General features: G+C 31.7%; 1 protein-coding gene across 2 annotated transcripts in view; it reads left to right on the top strand.

Moving 5' to 3' along the window:
* The window catches only part of Psmd14 (proteasome 26S subunit, non-ATPase 14), a 90,329-nt gene that overhangs the window by 46,811 nt on the left and 31,851 nt on the right, over positions 1 to 11,667 (top strand). For both annotated transcript variants that reach the window (XM_010606836.3, XM_010606833.3), the window contains 4 exons: positions 1,877 to 1,948; positions 2,179 to 2,298; positions 4,343 to 4,413; positions 5,508 to 5,658. In XM_010606836.3, coding sequence (XP_010605138.1) covers positions 1,877 to 1,948; positions 2,179 to 2,298; positions 4,343 to 4,413; positions 5,508 to 5,658 — 414 coding nt within the window. The remainder of the gene's footprint in view (positions 1 to 1,876; positions 1,949 to 2,178; positions 2,299 to 4,342; positions 4,414 to 5,507; positions 5,659 to 11,667) is intronic.

Raw genomic sequence — 11,667 nt, 5'->3', positions numbered from 1 at the left:
CAAGCACAAGCCGGAGTTCGAACCCCCAAACAAAAAAAAAAAAAAAAAAAAAAAGAAAGAAAAAGAAACAAAACAACAGTAATCAGGTAAAGGTGTGAGAAGGACAACAAGAAATATCACTTCACTGTCTGCTGTGTCAAAACAGCACATGTATAGTAAAGAAACGGTTGCATAGTTTTCTTCTACCTAGTACATGACTTTGTTTCTGAACCAGGAGAAAATAACACATTGTGAAAAAGGAGCTGAGATACTTTACTTGCATGTGGCTTGCTTCCTCTCTTACAACTAGTATTTTTCTTTTTTGTTCCATTGACTTGCAGAAACTTAATTCATTCTTTCAACTAACACTGAGTTGTGACTATGTGCCAGGTACTTTACTAGTTCCTGATTATATATAATGTTGAACAAAACAGATTTTCCCCCTTCATTGATTGCAGTAATAGTTTCTGGATTCCGTCAGTACAGTGCATTTTGGCAATGGTGTGATGTTTTATTTTGTTCTTTTTAAAGCATAAATATTTTCTGGCAAATTGAGAAAGGCTTTATATATACAATCAAGATACCAGCTTAATTGTGTTTTCCATGTACAAGTTTTAAAGTTGCTTTAGATTCAGAAAATAATTTATGAATATAATATTCATCATCCTAACCTTAATGTATTACCTCCTCAAACTTGTCATCATATCTAACTTACTACTTTCCCCAGCATTTCTTAATTGTTGTTAGTTAAATTAATACAATTATATCACTAAAATTATGATGACTTCAACAAATGTTTGCCTAAAAATAGTGTACTATAAAATTTTCATTCTGAAAGATTATCTTCTGTAAGATAAGCAATAAAGCCACATTATATGATAATAAATGAAGCTTTAACTATTGTCTGGCATTTATTATTAAATATAAATTTTTGGAGCTTGACTTTTTGGACTACCTTGCACAAAAGTAAATAAACCAGGATATTTGGTATGTGATTTTTGTATTTAAAAGAAACTTAGCTATCGTCAGGCAGGAAACTAAGCAAAACAACTTGGCAATTATAAATCAGAACTCAATATAATTTCCCAGACTTCTCAGTACTAAAAAAAAAAAGTTTTTATGTACATCAACTGGGACAAAATCATATTTGTAAGATTGTAGGCATCTTGAGGGTAAAGACTATAAATTGCTTTGTGTAGCTGAATGTTATAGTCAAAAGAAATTTGTTTCTTTTTGCAAATAAGATAGGATCTTTCTGAAGAAACTTAGTATCATCTTTAGCCTGTAATAAGAGTAGTGATACTTGTTTTAAAGGTAGTGGTCAGGATTTTCATGTTAAGACACCATTCTTAAACAGTTAGTTCACATCTGAGGTAATTGTGTTAAATTTGTTGTTGTGCAGGGGGAGGGGAACAACTTCATTAGGTGAAGTATAGAGGATGTTCACAGCTCTTTCACCTAGGGATTAGAAGTCTTCCCTCTCCCCTCCCACTGTACCTATGAATTTGCAAAGTGATCCCATATCCTTAACCTACATGCTGCCTTTAGCTAAAAATCAAGAAGCTCAGAGGATTTGCTGTTTGTGTGGATCCTTCAGTTAATCATCTAGTCTAAAAGCATTTTACATTCCCTTTGAGGTAAGAAGTGTCCCTGATGGGTTCATTTGTGTTATTTAGTAGCAAAGGTGGAGTAGCATTGCTAAAGTTTTATGTGCATTGGAAACTTGATAGAGTGCTAAGTTTCATCTATTTTCTTCAGGTTTGATAGTTGCAGTCATGTTTGTTTTGAACTGAATTGAAAGAAACTTGAAATGTTTTTCTGGAATTCCTTTAAAATAGTCACATATATATGACATGTCATATCTGCTTTTTATGATAATTCATGCATTTGTTTCTAGGGGCCGCCTACAGATGCTCCTGCAGTGGACACTGCAGAACAAGTCTATATCTCTTCGCTGGCACTGTTAAAAGTAAGTGATTATGGAGTTACTTGTTTTACTGACTTCTCTTACTTTTACTTTTACGTCGGCGTATTTGTCACCTTACTACCCTCAGACATAAATTTGTGTTTAGATACATCTATAAAATAGACTTTCATTTTTACTGGAGCACAATTAGGTTATGAATAAAAACAAAACAAAACAAAAAGACCTGAGATCTGAAAGAAAAGAGCTTTATGTCCACATCTTCCTCTTTACAGATGTTAAAGCATGGCCGTGCTGGAGTTCCAATGGAAGTTATGGGTCTGATGCTTGGAGAATTTGTTGATGATTACACCGTCAGAGTGATTGATGTGTTTGCTATGCCACAGTCAGGAACAGTGAGTACTTTTATGGATGCCTGCTGCAAGTAAATGTGTTTCTTTTCTTTTTTCTTTTCCTATGCAAAATAATTTTCATCATTTTGTTTTCTCTCTGATAGGAAAAATTAATCATACAGTTAGTGGTATAAATTTCTGAGTTGTATTGAATTAAATCATTAGTCTTTTTAATGCACTATGTATTTGTATAGGGTCACAAACTGAATGATGCTGATACTGATTTTTTTTACAAGTTCCTTCAGCTTTAATTAGCAAAATGAATTGGATTTAAAGTTAGCTACTGTATTTGTACAAGCACAGTTTTAGGTTGAACACTTGTTTGAAAAGATTTCAGAGGTTCTTTTATTTAAATTTTTAATGCACATATGTTAGTCCCATTATTTTGAAATATATCTTTTTTAAAAATGTTGTATATATGGTGATGAATGACTTTTAAGCCTTCTTATTAAAAATGTTAAGTAGTAGGAAACAACTGTCGTGAATCTTGGTTCTTTTTGTCTAGGTATGTTAATTTGTTTATATAAACCATGTTCCATATGTGTTTTGAAGGTTACCTACTCTGCCTCTTTAGAATATATTCTTTGTAGAGGTGTTTATTTTAACTTGCCTTTTTATTTAGTTCATTATAGTTTTATAGATGCAAGTACATTTAGATTTAAAGAAAATAGTCTAAAATGAGTAACCACTTCCCTTCCAAAAATAATACATGTACTGTATATATTCTTCTCATCTGTTTGCCTTCAAAAATATACAGTCACACACATATACATATATATGTGACTATTATAGTCATTAAAGGTTTAGATTAAAAAAAAATTTTTTTTTTTTGGTAAACAGCGATTAAACTCAGGACCTTGCACTTGCCAAGCAGGTGCAGTGCCACTGAGCTCTATCCCCAGACTAGGTTTAAATCTTAGACTATTACTACATTTATATGTAATATACATTATGATATATATCTTTTCTTATCAGAATATCTGAAAACAATAAATTAACCTTTTGTTATATTACATTTGGTTCTTATATAAATACTGATAATAATAAATAGTTCTTAGGCTTTATATCATTACTTCCATCTAAGTGCTTATTTGACTATATCAAATAAATTTTTTAAAATCTTATTTATTCTATGTAGTAGAATTAGAGATTTCTCCGTCTGGACCATTAGTCAGAAAACTTTTGTGTAAAGTCATATTTCTGCTGCCTATTAATCTCTCTCTCCTCTTCATTCTCCCTGCTTTCTCTCCTCCTTCTTTGTATTCTTTCTTTTAAAATATGTATAAATAAATAAATTATCCCAGCAGCAAATTGCATACTACAAAGGGTGCATGCACTCTATTGGAATTCAGTATACTGTTTGCTTTGGTAGGAGGAAGTGCTTATGTTAACTGGTTTGTTTATCTACATTAGATTTAGAATCCTGATGTTAGGGGAAAGCCTTAGAGGAGCTATCATGACAATGACTATTACCAGAGAAATAATATGGACTCTTTTTATATTCCTATGTGCTAAAATCTTATTTTGGTTGAACTAGCAAAATGAAACATTTAAGATATTTGGTCACAGTCTATCTCTGGTGGGGGAGTATTTTTGTGATTACTTTTATTTGAAGCAGCAAATTATTAACCTTCTTCAAAGTTGTTTAAATCATTAAACAAATATTGTTTCATTGTAATAACTAAACAGTAGTAGTCCTTACCAGTGATGAGTAGATGGCATTAGGAAGTATTCTTGCCTAGATAGGTCTAGCCAGAAGTCATAGTTGGTTCAATTATTTGATATTTCTGACAGATACATATGTAGTATAAACTCTTAAAGGATTTTTAATGTTCTCCTTATTCATTAGCTAACAACAGTTCAGTATATAAGAATTTTAGAAACTTTATTGGTGTAAAGTTCATAATTAATTACTTTATAAATTAAATGACTTAAAAGTTACAAAAACTTATATTTATTTGGGGGCTAGGTTTTATGTGCATTACAATATAAAGTTTCTTTTTATTTCAAAGTTATAAAAATAAATTCTTCTTTCTTTCTGAGCTAGGGTGTCAGTGTAGAAGCAGTTGATCCAGTGTTCCAAGCCAAAATGTTAGATATGTTGAAGCAAACAGGAAGGTAAGTATTTTAAAGGAGCATTTAAAAAATAATGGGAAATATTTAGAAGCATACCTTGAAGTTCAAATGTTTATGAATATCATTCCTAGACAAAATAAGCCATGCAAGTGATATAAATGTATGAGTTTTATGGACTACCTATGTGATATCTCTTCCTCTTAGAATGAAAGAAATCTGCCAATCAGCGATCTGCTTCATATTATTATTTATTTGTTTTATTTTATTCTTTTTTTTGGTACCGGTAATTGAACTTGGGCCCAGGCCCTTGCCCTTGAGAGGTAGGCAGCACAACCACTGAGCCAAATCCCTGGCTCCATACTAAAATTCTTGCTGTCATATAGTGAGCTAGTAAGTTTGGCCTATAGCTTCCCTCTATTTAGTATATGGAGTTACTGTATAGTCACTTATAATTGAAAGTTTTGTGTTTTGTATATTTTAATGTTGGAACAGAATGAGATTTTGAATATTTGTTTGTAGACATGAGTTTTAAAGACAGAAAGTAAAATCCAAATATTAAGTTTTTTTCCCCTCACATAATCTTTTAATAGTTGTCATTCTCTTGCTCAAATTCTTCTACTGTGGAAAAAACTTCAAAATTAATGTTAGCAAAAGGCTCAGCAGCTGAGCAGAACAGTGCAAATTGGTTTTTGACTGAGTTCCTAGTTCTACTGCTGGTTTAATTGATATTTAATCTTTTCACAACAGTGGATCCTGGTGTCCATTGTTAAAATGTTCTCTGTGCCTGGAAAATTCAACTCCCAGAGCTAAGGAGTTAAAGAGTAGATATTTACTTGAATGCTGAAAGGGTAGAAACTGGCTCTGAGAAAGTGTGGTAACAAGGTGAAAAACTGAAAGCCTTATCTACCACTGCTAATGTGCGTCTCTTAATGATAGCACTCCTTTGTCACACTTACTCATTTCCATGTTTTCTGGATAATATGGTGTACAATTTCAGAGTTTCTAATGGTGCTTTTTCACACCTGTGTGTTTTTCATCTCTTCTTAATTTATACCCTGTTAGTGTGTTGTTTCTTTTCATATCATAAATGTATTTCTTTTTCTGTTCAGAGCATCTGAATGCCCTTTTTGTTTCAGGCCTGAGATGGTTGTTGGTTGGTATCACAGTCACCCTGGCTTTGGTTGTTGGCTTTCTGGTGTGGATATCAACACTCAGCAGAGCTTTGAAGCCTTGTCGGAGAGAGCTGTGGCAGTGGTTGTGGATCCCATTCAGAGTGTAAAAGGAAAGGTAGAGTCAATTCTGTCTTTTTTGTCATCTACTGCCACATTGTGTCTACACGTACATGAAGTAAAAAATCTATTTTGCTTTAAACAGCATTCTTAATTACACAGAAAAATGCTGTTTACTTAAGTAAAACAAATGGGAAAGTATGCAATTCAGTGAATGTGTCTGATATTATCAATATCATTTAAGGATTTGTTTCTACTTTAATCACATATTATGAAGAGTTTTTATCTTTACATTCTTTAAATTTCATAAAAATGGGACTGTTAAACCATAATATTAATATTTTTTAGTATTTTAATAAGCATTGCTCTACCATCATTTCAAGGTAAATTTGTAATTGCACAGTTTTTAAATGTCTGTTTAAGGGGCTTTGACTTAGAAATACTGTGCAAGGAATATTATGGAGTTGTATGTTGCTAATATTTTAGACAATGAAAACTGGTTCCATTGACTTGGTATTCAACCATTCATATATTTGGAAAACAGACATGGATGAATGATTAAATATGCTAAATGATTGTGAAAAGAGATTAACTTGCAAAGCATGTTGGGTTATAGTTGTTCTTTGTTGAAATCTCTTTTGTTCTTGTTTAGTTCTTTTTTTTATTCTTTCGTTCGTTCTTTTCTTTCTTTCTTTCTTTCTTTCTTTTTTTTTTTTTTTCATTTCTTTCTTTCTAGCCCCATATGCCATTTTCCTATTTCCTGCCTCATGACAGCAGGGAGCAGCTCTATTATCACCTTCACAGAGCTGTCTGCAAATGTGAGAGGCAATTCGATTTTGCTCAACCACAGGGAGAGTGGATTAGAAAAACTACAGAACATACAGAAATTGGCTAGGTGGTTACTGCTTTAAAATACTGCTGAGGTGTCTTGTTTGAGCATGTACTTCTATTGTGCTGTAGAATAATTGTTAAAATAAAATCACAATACATTTATGGAATCCTTTTTATGTAGGTTTTACAAATAACTTTTAGAGCACTTAGAAATAAATATTAGCTTGATATCTATCAGACCTGGAGTTTGATAGGAGTGTAGATTACATTTACATCTGCTTACCAGCTCAAACTAAACATGACTGTTGCGGAGTTTTTATCTGTTACAAATTTGAAGTTGAATGTCTTTCTAACATCATATTATTATGATGTATAAAAATTGAGGTCTTCTCCAAAATATCCTATTAGATGTGATTTAGCTTGTCACAGGCAGAATCTATCCAAAAAAACAATGATAATAGAAGCTGATATACTAGACAATTCAAAATGGGTAGTAACTTCTGATACTTGCTATATGCTTGTATTTCAATTTCTTTTCTTTTTTTGCTAAGAGTATTGTTACATAACTGATAAAAAAATTACCAATCTTTGCTTTTATTAGTTTTGTGAATTATAGTATATTATGATATCCTTTAAGTGTAATCCTCTGATTTTTAAGATACCTTTGTAGTAACTTGTAATTCAATTATGTAATTGTTATTTTAGAATTATAAATATTCTATAAAACCCCTCCATTGCAATAATTGGCAAGTAATAATTAAAGCTGAATTTTAAATGGCAGTTTTAGTTTCAAAACCTAGTTTTAAATATTGTATAATATTTCATTTTGCAAAATTTCCAGTTGTCAATTCATATTAAAAAAATTTTGTATAAAAAAACTACACTAGTATGATCCATGACAATTTTAGATTTAATTTTTAAAAACATATCTAAATTTATTTTACAAAATGATATGTATTCCTCTATACTTCTATGTGCCATGAAAAAAAATTTTGAAAATACTTAATTTTATATTATTGGTAATTTATATCACTTGTTATATCTAACATATAGATTTATAAATTACCTGAAATATGGATCCAGTTCTTCGCTAATCATGAAACTTTATCTATATAATTTCTGAGTTTGGTTGTAATTTATGATTCTTTTATGTCACAGTCTCTTAGCACTCTGATTCAGATTAAATTCTAGTAAATCCATCACAAGAATATTTTAGTTAAAACATTAAACTTAAGAGTATAAATTCATGAAAATGAAGACTAGCATAGGACTCTCTTCCCTTCCTTACATGTGATTTATCAAAGCTGTCAAAATATTTAGTAAGACAATGATTAGATCAAGAGTTAAAATGACAGTTTATATGTAAATGACTTGTTAGATCTCTTAATGATTTTGAAACCTATTTCCTGTATATTTTTTATATTCCCATTTATATAAATTCATCTGTTTTTGAGTGACTAGAAAACTATAGATTCTTTACTGTAATTTCAGTTTATTCGCAACTTTAACTTTCTTTTAGGGTGACTTGATTGTATTTTTATTTATGTCGGGCATTGTAATAATAACCATTTCAACTTATTCTTTACAGTAAACTTAGAGAGTGGCAGTATTACTATATTACATTTTTTAAATGTAAAGATTTTTTAAAATTATAGTCAAAGTGATTACAAGTGTACCTTACCAAATGGCAAAGCATACATCCAGGTCTATACATTTTCATTGCTCAATTTTTTTTTTTTACTGGTTCTTTAATATTACTGTGTTACAAATTATATAATCAGAATAATTCAGGAATGGAAAATTAATACCAGAGATTGTTTCAGGGCCTTTTCTTAAGTTACTGTCACTAGGTGTCACTCCCTTCAGCGTAAGTTAAGGGAAAGAAATATACATTTTCTTTTAAGTTCTCTATATTACTTATGACATGTATTATGAATAATTGATTTTTCCATATTCTATTAATTGTTTAAAATATTTTGGGTGGGCATCCCTGTCAGCTTTTGACATCTGTAGGACCAATGAAACCGAAAAGAACACTAAAACATACTATATGATAGAGAATCCATGTCATACATTGGACAGTACTGTAAATATTTTTAAATGATAAAGATGAAAACCATTGTTAGTCTCAGACATAATTTTAGTGGAGTGTAAGATGATAGAAATTACCAATCCATGAAGTGATTTTTTTTTAAGATTTGCTTCAGTTTTGATTTTATTATAAAATACAAAAATTCAGATATTTTAAACTTTAGTTCTCAAATTATGCAGTGGCAACTTCTTGCTTATTGATTATTCAGTCCACAACTTTACTTGATTCAGAAGCAAATTGACTATACTTTTTCCTGGTTTGGAGGAGAAAAGAAAAGAAAAACTTGGGAAAAATCATCAAACTTCATATGACAGTTTAATATATGTATTAAAAAGTACTAGTGCTGACTCATTTTTCCTGATACGATTCTTCTAAATACACTTTACATTGGCTGAGTTTTCTAGAAATATTTTTATTTAATATGATCAGAAATACCCAACAGTAAAAAATGCGATGTTTATTTAAACATCAGTTAGCTCATTAATTTATTTTAAAGTGTACTTGGTATGCTATATGCTAATGATTCTGCGATACAAAAAAATAATCCTCATCTCTTTGAGAGGGTAATTCATGCACTTTTAGTGTCACTAGTGAGCAGGATAATATTCTGCCAATCATACTGACCTGTATTACATAGTAATACAATGCAAAATATACTAATATTCTTATTTCTGTATTCAGTTGATTAGTAGAGACAAAAATAATTCAACAGATAACTTTTTTAGGCTCTTGTGTCAATATACAATAAAGTTTACTTTTACTTCAAAATAATAAATGCAGATTAAAATAGAAAAAGAGAAAATAGTATATGCTACACAAATATCTACACAAATACTGAGTATCAGAATTTTGGAGTGAGTGCCTAGACCCTGACCACCAGCCGTATAGCAACTGAGATCTTTGGTCCTCATTCCTCATTGTTCTTAAGGAGGGTGAGTTTGGTGAGATTCTGAGGTCACTTCTACATTACAAAAGATCTGCTAGCAGGGCACACAAAGCAATCTTGGCACCGTAATGATGCATCTCACAGATGCATTTATTCATTCCACATAGTAGACAGCACTTAAACAAGTGTACAGCAGTGTTCCACATTCCCATCTAACACGACTTTCTTAAATTTACAGGCAGATTGATGTTTCATATCATGTGTACTCAAGTAAGTAGATTAATGACCAAGAGCAGCCTCAGGACTTGAACCTTTTAAAGGTTTACTTCTTTTCTTTCTTTTTTTTTTTTTGGTACTGGGGATTGAACTCTAGACCTTGTACTTGTGAGGCAGGTGGCAGAACCACTGAGCTAAATCCCCAGCCCAGGTTTACTTCTTTTATAAGCACTCCTGATTTTATAAGGAATGAAGTACATCAACCCCATCCTCCCCAAATCTTGTAAACCTGGTGGTAATAGGACTTCATGGGGACCCATATGTTTTTAATTGAGCTTTGAAGCATCTTAGCAGCTCTAGTCTCTAAGACTGCACTAGACCTCACCATGGACTCTGAAAGGTCACCCGGTGTTACTGTTTTTTAAACCATGTTTTACCAAAGATGAGATTCTGGACAATAAATAAAATGTAGGAGAAATAAAAGGTAAAAGCTTACCTTTTATTTTCAGAAATCTAGGAAGTTCTGTATTGTGGAGGTTACTTTTCTGTGAAATTTTATATTAAAAAAGGTTAAGATGATGGAGGTTTTAAACCACTCAACAGTTTTAAGACTTTTCTTGTTATTAAAAAAGATGTAAAGGTAGGGCGTAGAGTAATAAAGAACCCAGGGTTGTATTAAAATCCCTTTTCTTATCTCTTCTTACAGCCTGGTTTGAAGTAAAGTATTCTTGAGCTTCAGTTTTCCCATACATAAAATACTTTAGTACCTGTCTCATTACTATACATACCATGAGGTGATATGTGTAGTATTAGAATGTGCATGTTCATAATGAAGGACTATTTCTCTCTTCTGAAGATGTAAATAATTGATATTTTCAAGAATTAAGAAATAGCTCTTCTTTTGGTACTGGGGATCAAACTCAGGACCTTGTGCTTGTAAGGCAGGCAGCGGTACCACTAAGTTAAATACCTGGCCCAAGAACTAGCTTTTTTTTAAATAACAAATATTTCTGGAAATTTTGTTAAAGAGTAACTATGTATTTATCCATACCTTGCTCGTATTTAAAAAGGTTATAGTAAAGACGACAAAAGAAATACAGACTTTCCCCTTCTTGTATTTTGAACATTATGACTGATTTAGAAATACTCTACTGATTCAGTTCATTTTTATTGAATACTTGGCCATTTTCAAAGTTACTAAACCTTGGGCATGTTGATGCAGAAGAAAACGAATAAATTATATTGAAACTCTGGTCTTTGAAGTGATTAAAATATTGTGGTTACAATTTTGTGTTTTAGTCATCCACACATTCTCTCCCACATAATAGTTGGACCTCTTTGAGAGGGGGAACAGTTGCGTATCTTAGAATTTATGTAATGTCTGAAAAAATGTATTTTCTCCATTTGTAAAATCAAGGAATGAATATGTGTCAATTCAACTATTACTAATTTTTATATATTAGCAGTCATAGTAACTTATTAAGTGAGTAAAACCTGAGATTGACAAGGTCAGTTAGTCTATTAGTCATGGACATCAGTCCTAATGAGTTCACGTTTAACATGTCACTTGCCTTCTCAAAGTAGTTAAAGACATTTAGCACACTTGTTATTTGTGACAATCTCTTGTAAAGATCAGTATCCTGTAAGGAATAGTTAGGGGTGTGTGAGCCTAATCTTAAATTAACACTTACTTACCCTGTTCTTCATCTAGTTTTCCAGATTGAAAAGAGAGAAGTAGCTGGGCGTGGTGGCGCAGGCCTGTAATCCCAGCATTTGGGAGGCTGAGGCAGGAGGATCGCTGTGAGTTCGAGACCAGCCTGGACTACATAGTGAGTTCCAGGTCAGTCTCAACTATATAGTGAGACCCTGTTTCAAAAAAAAAAAAAAGAGAGAGAGAGAGAGAGAAAGAAAAGAGAAGTAAAAATTCTATTTCCATTCTAATATAGTTCTGTGAGCTTACCCTGACAACTTTTAGAGCAAGTTTAGTTACTATATTTTTTGTTTGCTCCTCGTTTTTTACTCTTAATGATCAGTTTGAAGTT

This window comes from Fukomys damarensis, unplaced genomic scaffold, assembly GCF_012274545.1.
Source record: "Fukomys damarensis isolate Sample0158 unplaced genomic scaffold, DMR_v1.0_HiC HiC_scaffold_26, whole genome shotgun sequence".
Lineage (NCBI taxonomy): Eukaryota > Metazoa > Chordata > Mammalia > Rodentia > Bathyergidae > Fukomys > Fukomys damarensis.
Note: the sequence above shows the minus strand (reverse complement) of the source record. Positions and strands in the feature narration are given on the sequence as shown.